Source organism: Lobosporangium transversale (assembly GCF_002105155.1).
Source record: "Lobosporangium transversale strain NRRL 3116 chromosome Unknown BCR41scaffold_34, whole genome shotgun sequence".
Lineage (NCBI taxonomy): Eukaryota > Fungi > Mortierellomycota > Mortierellomycetes > Mortierellales > Mortierellaceae > Lobosporangium > Lobosporangium transversale.
Window position 1 is genome coordinate 283,436 of NW_019029012.1, and position 15,113 is coordinate 298,548.

The 15,113-nt window shown below is 42.1% G+C and overlaps 4 protein-coding genes across 4 annotated transcripts; 2 read left to right on the plus strand and 2 right to left on the minus strand.

Moving 5' to 3' along the window:
* Positions 1-2,122: 2,122 nt before the first annotated feature.
* On the minus strand, positions 2,123-3,546 carry BCR41DRAFT_325606 (Alpha/Beta hydrolase protein). The gene is made up of 4 exons (XM_022021591.1): positions 3,327-3,546; positions 3,121-3,201; positions 2,881-3,002; positions 2,123-2,768 (listed from the first exon to the last, which is right to left on the minus strand). Exons 1-4 carry the CDS (start codon positions 3,472-3,474, stop codon positions 2,229-2,231), a joined length of 891 nt encoding a protein of 296 aa, XP_021878842.1. The 5' UTR covers positions 3,475-3,546; the 3' UTR covers positions 2,123-2,228.
* A 793-nt stretch (positions 3,547-4,339) lies between these two features.
* Positions 4,340-6,833, plus strand: BCR41DRAFT_398828 (hypothetical protein; the record flags this gene model as incomplete). The annotated part of the gene is made up of 6 exons (XM_022028998.1): positions 4,340-4,384; positions 4,504-4,545; positions 4,688-4,940; positions 5,300-5,514; positions 5,599-5,874; positions 6,156-6,833. The coding sequence occupies 6 exons, from the start codon at positions 4,340-4,342 to the stop codon at positions 6,831-6,833; spliced, it is 1,509 nt and encodes a 502-aa protein (XP_021878843.1).
* Positions 6,834-7,992: 1,159 nt separating this feature from the next.
* BCR41DRAFT_358644 (ribosomal S3Ae family-domain-containing protein) lies at positions 7,993-10,120 on the minus strand. The gene is made up of 4 exons (XM_022025076.1): positions 9,748-10,120; positions 9,619-9,657; positions 8,729-9,023; positions 7,993-8,615 (listed from the first exon to the last, which is right to left on the minus strand). Exons 1-4 carry the CDS (start codon positions 9,960-9,962, stop codon positions 8,190-8,192), a joined length of 975 nt encoding a protein of 324 aa, XP_021878844.1. The 5' UTR covers positions 9,963-10,120; the 3' UTR covers positions 7,993-8,189.
* Positions 10,121-13,014: 2,894 nt separating this feature from the next.
* On the plus strand, positions 13,015-14,632 carry BCR41DRAFT_378496 (WD40-repeat-containing domain protein; the record flags this gene model as incomplete). The annotated part of the gene is made up of 5 exons (XM_022027162.1): positions 13,015-13,105; positions 13,338-13,815; positions 13,960-14,091; positions 14,185-14,497; positions 14,621-14,632. 5 exons carry the CDS (start codon positions 13,015-13,017, stop codon positions 14,630-14,632), a joined length of 1,026 nt encoding a protein of 341 aa, XP_021878845.1.
* Positions 14,633-15,113: the final 481 nt, after the last annotated feature.

Consider the following 15,113-nt stretch of genomic DNA (forward strand, 5'->3'; position numbering starts at 1 on the left):
ATCATCTCAACTATCGAGGCTTACCATATCGTCTTCACCAGCAACTGACGTAGATCATGATGAGGGAGTTAGGACCAATATCAGCAGCACTCAAATACTTTCGCCGCAGGAGCAGCAAAAGCAAATGAGTATCTTGGAAATCCGGCCAAGGCCTCTAGGGGGAGGGCGTGCCATTTCATCTGTGATGGTATTGCAGACTTCACCATTGCTGATTTCACTTCGTCATGGAGTGCCTTTTACCCTTGATAACCGGTTCGAAGTGTATCCTCTTGCGGAATTCCTGATTCTGAACGGAGCTGCAAGTAATGCGAGTATGGAGGTTAAATTGGTTAGCAATGGCCTAACAACAACGGCTGACAAGTCTAAGCTCCCTTCTGAGTCTGGTGCTGCTGCGAAGGTACCCGAGTTGAAAAAAGGGAACAAGGCCCGTTCGGAGGAATTGATATCAGAAGGCCTGATCGAACGAGGTGCCCCCCTGCAAGTCTCGAGCTCCATTGGATCACGGCTATCTATAGAACAGATGACCACAAGTTTGGACGCTTCCATCAGCTCTAACGCGCTTGCATCGTTAGCGGATTTAGACTCGAAAGACTCGGAGCCAGTCGATGATAATTCTCACCGGAGGAGTGTTGGGCAGATTGTAGAGTTGAGAGGTGAGGATGGAGCTAGTGCAATGGAGTATCTTCGAGCCAAGAGTATTGCCAGAGGAGAAGCAACACCGAAGCCCACTTCTCCACTTACGTCTACCCCATTGGCCAGCACTTCAACAACGGGAACTAAATCTTGGCAAGGAGGCTCCAGGCTGCGACCAAGCAGTGTGAAAGACATGAACATAGCCAGCTCATCCGTCCCTTCCATACCAAGTACATTAGATTTTAAACCAACACTCACACCTCGCCTACGATCATCTGGATCTATGACATCTACAAATGGATCCAATCTCATGTCGCCCTTACCGCCTTCAGCCACCAATGGCGCTCGTGCTGGACAACACTATGATACACGCACTGTGCCCGCAAACCCAGCACCATCATACCCACCGCCTGTATGGGCTAACAGCCACCATCAGGATATATCTGCACTCTTCCATAAAAGGCGTGAGAGCGATGGAGGGATTGGGTCAAGTCTTTTCAGCACTATAAGACCTGCTTCTTCAGCATCTTCCAAAGATAAGGATCGAGCTAGTGCCACTACAAAAGCACAAGCGAGGAGATCTGGAGATTTCACCAAAATTCGTCCCGTATCCATGATTTCATCATTCTCTCAGCATTCGGATGCGAGTAGCACGCAACCGCCGATGCATTCACCACCGCTTTCTGACAATGAAGGTGCGCCGCTGTCGTTCGCTGAGGGTCATCATCTACCGAGTGAAGCGTTGCCTAATATTGATATTTGGGATAGCATCATTGGCGCCTCAGTGGCAGGCAGTGGTAGCAACAATAGTGGCAATAACGCCAGCAACAGGAACAGCACATTCAGTCTGACCAGTACGCCCAGCCGGACCCAGAAAGTCAAATCGAGCTTGACGAGAAGTATTCGGATTTCAGCAAAATACATCCGTAATAGCGTGATCAAAGATGACCGCAAGGACAAGGATAAAGCAACTGGTATTTTTATTGGTGGTATGCAGCCTCAAGCGTCTGTATCTTTAACACACTTTGATGATGCCAATTACAGTCTGGTCGATGCCAAGAGAGATGACGAAGATAACGGAGAAGAGTTGACAATGGCTGAACTACTAGCGCAGCAGGATGAACAGGAACGGCAACGGCAACAGCAACATCTGCAGCAACTGCAGCAACTGCAGCAGCAACAACAACAGCAGCAACAACAGCAGCAACAACAACAGCAACAACAGCAACAACAGCAACAACAGCAACAACAGCAGCAACTGCAGCAGCAGCAAGGGTCATATGGGCAATGGTCAGACGTATCATTTACTTCTTTCCCTTCCATGAAAAGCATATCGCCCATGTCCCTCTTTGCTTCTCTGGGTCTCTCATCCACATCAACGCCTAATTCATCGCAGACTCAACGTCAGGATTACAAGGAATAATCACAATGAAGCATATTTGACGAACAGTATAAAGATGATTTTTTATAATTAAAAAAAAACATGATCGTCTTAAAGAATTAAAAAATGTGTTCGTCTTAAAGAATTTAAAAAACAGTGGATTGGATTTTGATTTGGAGTTTCTAATGAAGGTAGTTTTTGGATTCTGGAAGAATTATTTTGGCAAATGCGCACGGATCCACTGGATATAATAATCGATGACGATCTTGCGATCGTCCTCTGGCTCGTTATGGAGCTCATGATAATGATCTGGATAGATCTTATACTCCTTGTCCTTGACCTGGATCTTGTCAAAGAAAGCCTTACTTGCGCTCTGGTCTGTTAACCCATCTGCAGAACCGTGACAGATCAGCAGAGGGACATCTGGGGTGATACTCTTGTATCGCTCAGTGAGCAACAACTTTGCGTTGGTCAACATGTCATAAAAGCCTAGAGTGGTGCCGTACCCATGCACCAAAGGGTCGTCATTATACTTGGAGACCTCCTTAAGATCGCGTGAAATAAAGGCTGAGGGCAGGTTAAAAGGGAATCGCAATGATGGTGCAATCCTGGAAACAGCCCCTACAAACGACACGGCTAGATTGCTGGGTCGAGTAGATGCAGCTGCAAGAACAAGAGGTGCGGAGGCAATGACACCAGCTAATTTGGTACGCAAAGGACCAATGCAGTCATAATTGAGAACCAGGCTTCCTCCCTAAGAAAAAAAGACAAAAAGATCAGACTCTTTGACCAAAGAGTTTTTATTTTTTTTCCCGAGTCCACATACAAACATACAAAAAAAAAAAAAAAAAAGAGAGAAATCGTACATAGGAATGACCCATGAGGAACAATGGTACACCCTGGATTTCCCCACGTTTCAATGCGGCTGTGATATCAGGAATAGCCTTTACGTATCCTCCTGATCGTCCTAACGTCTTTGACTTTTTCCCTATTGAACAAATAAAAATATATATATGTATATATATAATGTATGAGATTGGGCGATAGTCGAGCATCCATCCATGCAAACTATCCAAGAAAAGAAGAAAAAAAAAAAAAAGATTTACCTGTTTGACCAAATCCGCGTTGATCAAAGGCCGATACTTGGAATCCAGCCTTATTAAACTCTTCAAAAATATGATCGTAGCCTAAACAAAAAAAGAAGCTTTTTTTTTTAAAATTCTACCCATTCCCATCATAAACGTTAACGTTAACGTTAACATGTAGATATGCCTTTTACTTGTGGCTAATTTTTTTTTATGATTATACTTACGAACAATATGTTCTCCAAGGCCATGAACAAAGACGACTGAAGCAACAGGGTTACCAACAGCGTACCAAGTTTTTGTGAAGATATCATGGCCATCCTCAGACTTGATCCACTCTTCCTTGCTCCTTGGTTTCTCAATTGCGTTTGCCATTTGTTAACAACAAAAAAAAATAAAAAAAGTATGTTGAAATGATGTTCTGTATGAATAAATGATAGAGTGGAATGTGTTTAAAAAAAAACAAACAAAAAAAAAACAAAAAAAAAAAAAAAAAAAGGAGAAGGGTATTTATGGCCTTGATGGCATGAGATTTATCGTTGCAGAATTGGCTCAATGAAATGCAACAACGACAATTGTTAGGCCAAAATTAAACTTGGTGCACAATGCACAGGGCTCCATGATTCTATTTCCTTTTCCCTTTCACATGCTTTGGGCAAACGATAAAGCCGCTCTCCCTCTCCCTAGATTAGCATCTATCTACTGTTCATTGTCTACATGAACTACCTTTTACACATTCGCTGCTACTGCTATTGCTCCATGAGCCACCTGCATACCTCAAGAGACCGACTGGTGTATCAAAACAAAGAGTAAAAAATAAAAGTACAGAGTATCACAGCAATTAATGTTGTACATGTAAATTAATTGTATCAATTACCTTTGCTTGGGAGTATCGGAGTATCGCTCTCTTATTAAAGGTCATGGCTGAATGAGTGCTTGTGTCGTCTATTGCAATCGCTATTGCTTTGTGTAGAAGACGCGTTTCTTTTTCCATTCATTCTATCCATTTCTCCCATCAAACTCACTTCATCACTTGCACCAACCTAACCATCTCCAACATACATACTGTATTTTCTTTTTCTCCCATCTTATTCACTCTATTCTCATTCTTCCCATTCTTTACTCTCGGTCTCTCATTCTCTTTTAATTAATTACTTGATCACAACAATGAAAATCAAGAAAATTCTGTAGGTTGTCAAAAGACGAAGATAGGGAGTTTCGACGCCAAAGAGCAATTCGTATGAAATCACTTTCTGACGAAGATGCGGGTATTGTCTTTTGGGAAGTAAGTCAAAAAAAAACTAATTTCCTCTTGTCCCTCGCTCTTTTTTTTTTTTTTTTTTTTTTTTTTTTTAAGCGAATTAACCTTCCTGCTTTACTTCCCCTATTTTGCCTCATTCACAGGACTTTTGTGATGCAAATGGCTGGAATAGGACTCCAAACAAAGTAAACATTTTGAGATACATCGAAGTATTTGTAAACGATATGGAAAAGAAGATCAATCGAAAAAGGGGCTTGACCAAGCAACAAGGGTTATCTCAGCGGTCACGCCTTGTTTGTTAAACCGGTCTTACGGCTCCATGCTCAGTCTTTGATCGCTCAGAACGCGCCGACGAAACCTGTTGTTTTTCACGCGTCACCGTCACTAGAAAAGCCATCGGATAACATCGTCCAACCAAAAGATACATCCTGGGCTTCAACAAGCTCAGACAACTACGGCGACAACCACAACAACAATGATAATACTAAGAAGAGACGAATATCCGAGTTGGATACAGACAGCGAGGACTCCGCCGATGACAACCATGACGAGCCTATACACTATTCTGAAGATCTGAAGAGTATGTCAATGTCAACAAGTACGAGTATGGAATGGCAACTTCAATCAAATCGCGTACATCTAAGGATAGTCAGATCAACATATTTACTATCCCGGAGATCGCCTGGATCATTTCCAGGTTCTTGGACGACCTAGATCTTGCTCGACTTTGTCAAACCTGCAAAGACCTCCATAACGTCTTTCACCTTATACTTTGGTATTATTATTCTATTGAGGATGACGAATGCCCAATAGAGGGTTTTGATCAAAATATGGAGCACGTGCGTTCACTGACATGGGTTTTTTTTCTCTTGTGTCCTGAACCTTTCGATTTTATTGAACGATGCGATTCACTTACTTGATTACACGTTCGCACCGAAGACAACAATTTAACCAACGATTACGAATTCGACAACGAGGAGAGGTACTTGCATCCATTGATTTCAACTATTGGTCGGCAACGCTATTTGACGCAACTGGAGCTCAATACCTGCCTTGTGCAGGAAGTTCCAAATGCTTTCTTGTCAGCGTTTCTAGCCTTGCAGCATTTAAAATTACTGCGTATCTACATGATTGTTAAAAGTCCAACGATACCCGTAGCTCTCCAGATGCTAATCGACCTACTGAACAAGCATCCATGACTGGAGGTAATTCGTTTTGGAGATTGGCGTACTAACGAGGATTCCAATTCCGATGACGAGCGTAGCAATTATTCATTTGAGAGCTACAGCCATAGCGATTTTTTTGGTGAGGATGAGGATGAGGATGAGGATAAAATAGAAAGAGAAGAGATACAAGCATTCAACGACGTTAAGCCCCAGTTGAGGACTAATGGATATCATATGATTACCAAGTTGGAGCTACCTCCCCGCCAGTATCTCCCATATCCCGCTACCTTTTTAGAGCCCCTCTTCCACTCTGGCCTACCCAACCTTCAGTCTCTCACACTTCCTAGAGTAGAAGAAACCACAGCTTGGGATCTTGGCCATGCCATTTGATCGGAATGTCCAAAACTACAGCATTTCGCTTATGCATCAGGATCCGACTATTGTTTCGACTCGGAGATAGACGATATTCTCGGGAAATGTAACACGCTTTCATCTATATCGCTTTGGGGAGCCTCAGCGCTTGACGAACATAATTTCTGCCGACATACTGATACCCTAACCGTTCTGACCCTGCAGTCTTTCAGCGCGATCTCGAGTGCATTTGTCCACCAGATTCTTTTGCAGTGTAGTGTGCTGAAGGTCCTCCATCTCGAGAAGAAGACTTCCTTTATAGAGAGAACTATAAGGACATCGATTTCAGGGCTGGCCGATGGAGCTGCACGGGTTTAGAGGTCCTGCGTCTTTCTAATTATGTAAGCTTTGGTTCACAAAGAGTGGGATCATCTTCGCAAGGTTACAAGTCCTACACGGAACCGAGAACGCACCTTTGGACTCAAGTTGGACATTTGTTGAGACTACAAGAGCTTGAAATTGGTAATACGGGGTTCGACAGCATGCCAGACGTGTACTGGATAAAGGACCTGAGACTTGAAGCTCCGATTATAATAGGGCAAGACGAGGAGCACGATAGTTGTGCAGCGGAGGGAAATCAGGGACTCTTACACTTGCTGCGTGGACTCAGAAACCTACGTGTTCTACGACTACGGACTGACTATTGGCCGCGGTGGATCTTGCCAGGCCAAGCCGAGGTGGAGTTTATGGAGCAGAATTGGCCATATCTCCGTAAGTTTTCGTATGTCAGCAGTCGCCATGACGTTAGTGGAGGGTCACTTGAGGATGAACCTCAATGGGGATGGTTCAAGCACCGGTGGCCGGAACTTGTGATCAATAGAAATGTGAATTTGAATGAACCTGGCAGCCAAAATAATATCCCAAACTTATTTCGCAGCGTTAGATCGCAGCGTTAGATCGCAGCTCTATGCAGATATTAACAATTGCATCAATAATAGCTTCAGTATATACCCCACCAGAATAGCAATAACAGCATCAATTGAAATTTTTATGTGACATATTTGAACTTGTGCATACGAAGGAAGAAAAGGGAAAGAGTGATGGAATGCCTCCTGTACGAAACTATTGTCATAACTTTACGACCGATTTTGCACACTTTTGGACTCTGGTGATGACCGATAGTAAAATGAAAGAAATAACAGGATGGTAAAACCACAGGAAAAGAGCCATATCAACAACTGACCTGTGGCCAAGCGTTCATAGCGACGCTGCTATTTGATCTTTCGATGTCGGCTCTTCCCATCATATGAAGCAGAATTCAGTAAGCGTTGGAGTGTTCACCCGCTTCTAGGGAACGTGAACTGGGCGTAGACCGTCGTGAGACAGGTTAGTTTTATTCTAGTGATGAAATGTTGTTGCAATACAATAGTAACTGAACTTTGTACAAGAGGAACCGTTCATTCAAATAATTGGTATTTGAACAGGCCATGGCCCGAAGCTATCATCCGTTAGATTATGGCCGAACGCCTGCAAGTCAGAATCTGTGCTACAGCGCGCCGATTACCGCCTTTCCCGATAACTAGTTGAATTTGAATGGAGTTTCGGCTCCTGGATCATGCTTGCTACGCGGAATTATCTTGTGGAACGGAAAGACTTGATGAGGTTCCTGTTAAGGTTAATTCCAAATATTGGAAAAGATAAATACATTGCAGACGTCTTTAATTGAACGGGGTACTGTAAGCTGTAGAGTAGCCTTGTTGCTACGATCGGCTGTGCTTAAGCCTAGTGTTCTATAGATTTGTTCATGGATTTCATTCATAAAGCCATGACCATGTTAGCTGTAGCTCGTGCCAACATATGATTTCTGAAAATCAGGAAAGCATGCAATTGTATACATATAATTAAAAAAAAAAAAAAAAAAAAAAAAAAAAAAAAACGCACAAGCACATGCTATAGGTAAACTGCTTTTTTTATTTGTATGACCAATCATGCCTCCTTTTCTTCCAAACAGATTAAAGACAGAATATTGACTTTGAGAGCAAATTCCTTGCATGGACGTCTCTTTTGGTTTGTATATCATGTAAAAGAAATACTACGAAAGAAACACAAGACTTTGCCCATCTATTTAACTATTCGACCAAGTCATTAAACTATGCGATTCTCTTTGAGCATTGACCCCACAGCACCCACATTCAAACAAATAAAAAGGAGAGGAGGAAAAAAAAAATGGCCGTTACCGAAAGATAACAAGTTTTCTTTATTTTCTGAAGGTTCAAAGTAGAGAGGATCGTAGATGAGGGGGAATGAGACTTTTAAACCTCAGCAAGGATTTCAGGCTCCTTGAAGTCGCCCTTGCGCTCAACCTTAGCGCCAGTGGTGTCAACGTCAGCACCAGAGTGGAGCTCGAGGAGCTTGCCAAGATCGAACTTGGGGGCCTTGAGGATCTTGACCTTGCGAATGTAGACATCACGGAGAGGGTAGATGGACTTGCAAGACTTCTCAATCTCGTTTCCAATAACCTCAGGGATGAACTTGTGGACGAGCTCCTTCAAGTCGCATGAGGTGGCCTGGGCAGTCATGATCTCGAACATCTTCTTGCGAATCTGACGGATCTGAGCAGACTGGGCGTAGGTGGTCTTCTTGACCTGGTGAACACCCTTCTTGGTGAAGGCAACAGCGAAGAGGCGGAGCAAGTATCCATCAGTGGTCTTGACATCGACGTGAGCCTCAATAATTGTCTAATGAATATAGAACATAGTATGTAATATGGTTAGTCGGCTATGAAACCTTGCCATAGTGGACCATCTACCTAATGATGCAAATCATCGAAATGATGATGTGAATTCCGTACCTGCCACTTGCGAACCATGGAGCGGAGCTTGTCCGAGGTCATGTCCATGCCGTGGAAGTTGGTGAGGCAGTTCTTTCCCTGGACCTCATCAACGCGCAGCTTGACCTTGCGGAAAGAGTATTCCTCGTTCTTGTTCAAATCAGCAAGGGAAATCTCGAGGACACGGCCCTTCAAGGCATCGTTGGCGTTTTTCAAACCCTGGGTACGGTTAACAAGGGTCTTACCAACGTTGCGGACATCAAAGGTAGAAGGAGCCTTGATATCGTACCAGTCCTTACGGGTGAAAGGGTCGACACTATTGTTACAGTATGAAATTAACAGAAAATGCGTTCATCGAACATCAGATCTTCGTTCATGATATTTTTTTAAAGAATGGCAGTTTGTTGAAGAGCTGTTCGTCCTGAATATACACAAAGGAAAAAAAAAAAAAAAATCGAATCACGTTGTCCATAATCATTCCTGAAAAAAACGTTGCAGTTCAGTTCAACCCTATCCTGTTTTGCTGTCGTTATCTGTGAGAAATTGTCTTTTCTTTGGAAAGAATAAAGCTGTCAATACGCCTTAATATAAAAATGGTAAAAGTGTCATCGACATCTGAAGGGGCATGAAAGATCTTCTCCGTGCGTTCACTGAACAAACTAAGTACAGACTCTGGCCGATGTGGCAGGAACAACCTGAAAAAAGTCCATTCCATCACGCATCATTGCCAAGGCTGATCCAGTGCAACTCATGTCTCTCATGCCTCTCCAACTAGCTGATTCCTGACGAAAAACTCTCGAATGAGCATCCTTTCTATTTATCATCCTTGAAAAGCTGAAGTTGAAACTACTTTCTAATCCAAAATCCTATTCTGATTGACAAATAAAAAGAATCCTGTAACGATACTTTACACCTTCTTCTTGAGACCCTTCTTGCCTTTCGAGAGACGCCTACAAGAAAATAAAAGTACCTTTAGTATTAATAGTCTGAACAATAAAGAAAAAACACTAACTTGATAAATAGTGCGGCGGAAGACTTACTTATTCTTTCCAACGGCTGTTGCATTCAAATAATTGATTGTTTCAGAAGGAGCGATCAGAACAAAAGTGATGTTTTTCGATTTATGTCCAGATATTGTGATCAGCAGCCGAAAAAGATTCCCAATCAAAAAATTAATATTGATCCGAACAAATGAATTTTGATTCCATTGATAAATCAGATGTAAATTGATTCCATGAGATTTGTTCATAATCATGGTATCATGACATGTTTGTAGAGTCGCGCCCAAGAAGTTCCCGTTCAGATAACAAAATAATAATGATAATAATAAGGTCCCCCGAGGCAAAATCCAGCATCAATACGGATTTCAAGTATGGAAAACAACGGTATGATCGGTATAAGCATAGATAGATGGATAAAAACAACAATCGATGGTTAGCGATGGATTCTACTAGCACATCCATTCTCTCACTTGTGTGACACACAGTCCTGATCACACAGTACCCATAATGAAGTTGAATAGTAAAAAAGAGAGAGCTCAACCTTGTTGTCGTCAGTGTCTACTTCAAATCAATATGAGGCACTATGGTTCACGTGTGAAAATGAAATTTAAACTGTGGCTTTTCCTGGTCCTCAAAATGAAACAAAGCTGGTTCAAGACATCCTTTCATTCACTCATTCACGCATGCATTCGCTCACAACAACTGCAGGAGTTTATATCGAAACCATATCACCCTCGGTAGGCGGACTTCCGAGGTATCTTTGCATCCGACGTTCTATATACCCATTGCCAAGGTCAGTAATAATGAGAATTATTCAACGTATCACTAAGAAATAGAAATGTAAAAGCACAGTGTTTCTACGAATACGATGACACTCAAAGGAAAACAGAGAAGCGAGTAGATCTCAGTGCAGATCAGCCCAAGATCAATGCTGGCGCCAGTATCCCAGATGGCATCTCTGAGCTAAGTACGTCCAAGGCTCATAGCCTTGACAACCTTGACACTGGACTCAACCCCTGACTTTAGGAGACAGGATCAGAAGGCGAGTATAAAGCCAGTGGTCATGTTTTCTCGATCACTTACATAAAAGTGCAAGCGTATACCGACTATTCGACAAACCGCTCTCAAAGACATTATTGTATTTTTGTGTACGACCGGGTGGCTCACTGTATTGTTGTAAGGCAATTGTCGCACACTTAGCTTTCTTGATCAAACTATGTGCAGCCCTTGTTTGTGGCTATTTTGTACAATGTCAAGTGCAAGCGCATCACAGTCTCTACACCATTCAACCAGGCAACAAGAAAAAAAAAAAAAGAATTGGGATTTAATATTCACACCCTGTGGCTGCCGAAGATTGCGGAGTTTTTTTTTTTTGGAAATCACCTCTTAAGCCACGCCTCTCTTTCATATGTCCGAACAAAAGACCCGTGGTGGGAAAAAGAGTTCCACACCACGAAACTAAGTTTGAACCTTCTTTTGAATGGGTAAGCATGGGAGGAAAAGGTAATTTCGCCCTGTTCACACAGACGAAGGAATAAAGGCACCGGTGGCAATATTCTAGTGACACAGCTTTATTTAGACCACATGTTGTCCTGTATGCCATAAAAATAAATCCCTTGCAAAATTTGGAGTAGACTTGTTACTGTGGCCAGCCACGATCCATTTTTTTTTTTTTTTTTTAGATCGATCGAAGAAAAATCGGGTTTGAACACCCTTTAAAACATGCGGCCAAATGTATGTGAAGTATGAATACCATTAACCTTTTGGTGGTTTGTATGTTAGCATCCTTTTTGTTCTCTGTTTCTTGGTGTATCAGTCCTTGATTAAAAGTAAGCGCATCCATTGGATATTGGGTCCTAGACATGGCTTAAGAAGAGAGGGAGAGGAGGGCAAAAAAAAAAATCATTGTGAGCTGAGAGCATCAACTTCTATTAGGAATTACATCGTAATTCCCGAGAACGCCAGTGTTTAAAAAAAAAAAAAAAAAAAAAAAAAAAGAAAACATGGTTTGAGGGTGGACACAAGTCAATGTGGTGTGTACGATGACAACTCAAGCTTCAAGGTTGCTTTATCTGTGCTTCGGAACCATAATAAATAAATATTCGTGAGCGCATGCCTGTAAATGGCGCACTAAAGAGACACAGCGACAAAATGTAAAAAAAAAATGATTGGGATGCCCAAAGCGTCGTTGGGATATTAGTTAAACAACTTGAAATCGCGACTTTGCAAAACCAAAGATGCACCTTCATCCACCTGAGAAAATAAATAAAAGAAGCAAAGGGAAGGGAAGGAAAGAAATTAAGGATAGAGAGCATGTGTGAACATTTGTACTGTTGAGCAGAGCAAACGCTCCTTTTCTTTCTCCCTTCTTGTTCGTTGTTCACACTCTTTCTCTCACATTCGCACATTCTATTTTTCCTTCCTTCCTTTCTCCCTCCATCGCCAGTTCGTGTCTCTCATTCTTTGTCTTCTTTTCTGTTCTCTCATCAGCCATTCAAAAAGACGATTCAGCATCGCCTCTCATCAGGTACAAATGTGCGATCATCCCTTTGCATGCCACTTTCTCTCATACTCTATCATCCAGCCGGTCCATCCATATCCCGACTATCAACTATCCCACTCTACTGGTTGCACCCCATTCGTTCTTGGCTCGAACTCTTTTCTTCTTGCATAGACAATACTTTAAAAAAGAGAAATCGAAAAAAACTGACGACGTACATCCTCTCTCTCAGCTCTTCCACTCACACTCCGTCATTGTTTACTTCGCCTATAGTAGTATCACCGTTCACAAATTAATAGATACTTTATCCATCAACACATCGCATTGTGTATCATTGATTCACTCACCCCCTCGTTCTTATTCACCTCTCAGAGCGCTCTCATCAAACAAAATACTTCACACAACCTGTCTTTACAGGCCTTTCAACCACTCACTTTTCCTTAGTTGAGGTATTTTGTATTCAATTTAACTATTGGATGAGCTTGCACTCCCTGTTTAAGTGTGAATTCAGAATTTCAGCTTTTTCTTCCCTCCCCTGTTTTTTCACATTCATTTGCTGCCTTTGATGCTTGGGCCTGCAGCTCATTAATTTCTTGATGCTCTCAATCTCACACCTGCTACCGTCCTGGTCAAAGAGACAGTTCTTTCTTACTAAAACATGTCCCTATTATCCTCATGTTGTAACACCAACTGGCCAATTATAGCCCTTTCCTCCGTTGTCTGCTGGCGCAATTAATCACTTGTCGCCAACCCTGCACTCTAACCTTAGCCCAAACGTCAGCTGCATCCTTACCATGAGTCAAGAAATGGCAGATCGCATCGCCAATGCGCGGAAAGAGGCTGAATATCTTAAGGACAAGATCAGAGAAAAGAAGTCAGCCCTGAATGACACCTCATGTAAGACTAACTACAGACTACTTAGCATATGCTAAAGAGATCTGTAAATGCATTGGTTGCTTGCTTCCTCGTTGGGGACGCGCTAAACAAAGGATTACACTCTAACACCACGATCGAATCAACCTTATTTTAACATGTGTCTGTCGTAATTGCATATTTGGCTTCCTCCAATGGCTCCTGCTAACGATAAAACAATGATGGGAACATACGGAATATCATGAACGCTTTACAGTGAAGTCCATGTCTCAAGAGCTTGAACCTCTGACTCGCATTGGGATGCGTATCCGCAGAGTACTCAAGGGCCATCTTGCCAAGATTTACGCCATGCACTGGGCGACAGATAAACGGCACTTGGTCTCAGCATCACAGGATGGCAAATTGATTGTTTGGGATGCTTATACGACTAATAAAGTGTATGCCATTCCCCTACGTTCGTCGTGGGTTATGACTTGTGCATATGCCCCAACAGGCAACTATGTTGCATGCGGAGGACTTGACAACATGTGCTCAGTCTATAACCTCCGTACAAGAGAGGGGTCGGTTAAAGTTGCAAGGGAATTGAGTGCACATTCTGGATATCTCTCTTGTTGTCGTTTCCTTAATGATCGCCAAATCTTGACATCAAGTGGTGATATGACCTGTATGCTTTGGGATCTGGATGCAGGAGTCAAGCTAACGGAGTTCAGCGATCACACAGGAGACGTTATGAGGTGAAGCTTTTTGACATTCACACACTATGGGATAATGTGCTTTCCGTTAAGTGAACTCGTTTACAGTTGCATACTAAACTCACTAAACTCTATGATCTTTACTCCAATTCAATGTTACCCAATTATCTGTATCATCGCTTGCAGTCTGTCTATATCCCCTGACCAGCGCGTTTTTGTTTCAGGAGCATGCGATGCGACTTCCAAGGTTTGGGATATTAGAACTGCACGCTGCGTTCAAACGTTTACAGGGCACGAATCAGATATTAACGCAGTCCAGTATGTATAGGCAACAGTTCATGTTTAGGATATAATGCATTGACTCTTTAAGTTGCATGAGGTTGAGGCTAACCTTGAAAACTTTTGATACAGGTTTTTCCCAAGTGGAGATGCATTCGCTACTGGCTCTGATGATGCTTCATGCCGCCTGTTCGATCTTCGCGCGGATCGTGAAATGAACATCTACACACACGACAATATTCTCTGTGGCATTACATCTGTTGCCTTTTCAATCTCGGGACGTCTACTATTTTCTGGATACGACGATTTTAATTGTAATGTCTGGGATACTCTTCGTGGAGAGCGTGTAGGAGTGTTAATGGGACATGATAATCGCGTTAGCTGCTTGGGTGTAGCGAGCGATGGTATGGCTATGTGCACAGGAAGCTGGGACACCACTTTAAAGGTAAATCCTATGCAGCCCAAGATTCGTCTTTTTTATTTTTATTTTTATTTTTATTAATTTACTCTTTAATACTTATATTTTTATATATTTGCTTTCCTTCGACTCGTGATATCTCCTGAATAGGTCTGGTCTTAGTAGCAATGAACAAACAGAGCTCTCCTTGAAGACCCCATGGTTATTTTGCTCGGCTTTTTTTTTTTTGTTTTTCCTCACTCTTTTGTTGCAATACAACTCGTCATATTCATATTTTTTAAGTCATGTTCATTCCAATAAACAAACACATCAATACAAATAAATTTATAAAAATATAAACGCATTGAAATCTCTCTAGTGAACTGTATTCAATAACTGTAATGCTCATAATGCAAACTCAGGAGGGTTCGTCATTGATTTTTTTATTTTTGGCTAAATCGCTAATAGATTGCATCACCATTGAAGCGTTCTGTCCTACGGAGACTGATCATCCAATCCTTTTTTTGCTGTTGTTAGAAGTAGTTGTTAATCAGGCCCATTGATTTTTTGCATTTCTATTGAGCACTTGGGTTACTTTCTGAAGAAAATAATCAAAGTAGCGACGGATCGAGAGAGCCTTCCCTAACATCTAAACGAAATAACC

Excerpts from the sequence above, each read along its gene's own strand:
- BCR41DRAFT_325606 (XM_022021591.1), bottom strand. The coding sequence starts at position 3,474 with ATGGCAAACGCAATTGAGAAACCAAGGAGCAAGGAAGAGTGGATCAAG. Across the intron at positions 3,003-3,120 it reads ACGCGGATTTGGTCAAACAG|GGAAAAAGTCAAAGACGTTA; the intron begins GTAAATCTTTTT and ends TTTGTTCAATAG. Across the intron at positions 2,769-2,880 it reads TCCTCATGGGTCATTCCTAT|GGAGGAAGCCTGGTTCTCAA; the intron begins GTACGATTTCTC and ends TTTTTTTCTTAG.
- BCR41DRAFT_358644 (XM_022025076.1), bottom strand. The coding sequence starts at position 9,962 with ATGATTATGAACAAATCTCATGGAATCAATTTACATCTGATTTATCAA. Across the intron at positions 9,658-9,747 it reads ACAGCCGTTGGAAAGAATAA|GCGTCTCTCGAAAGGCAAGA; the intron begins GTAAGTCTTCCG and ends ATTTTCTTGTAG. Across the intron at positions 9,024-9,618 it reads AAGGGTCTCAAGAAGAAGGT|TGTCGACCCTTTCACCCGTA; the intron begins GTAAAGTATCGT and ends CTGTAACAATAG.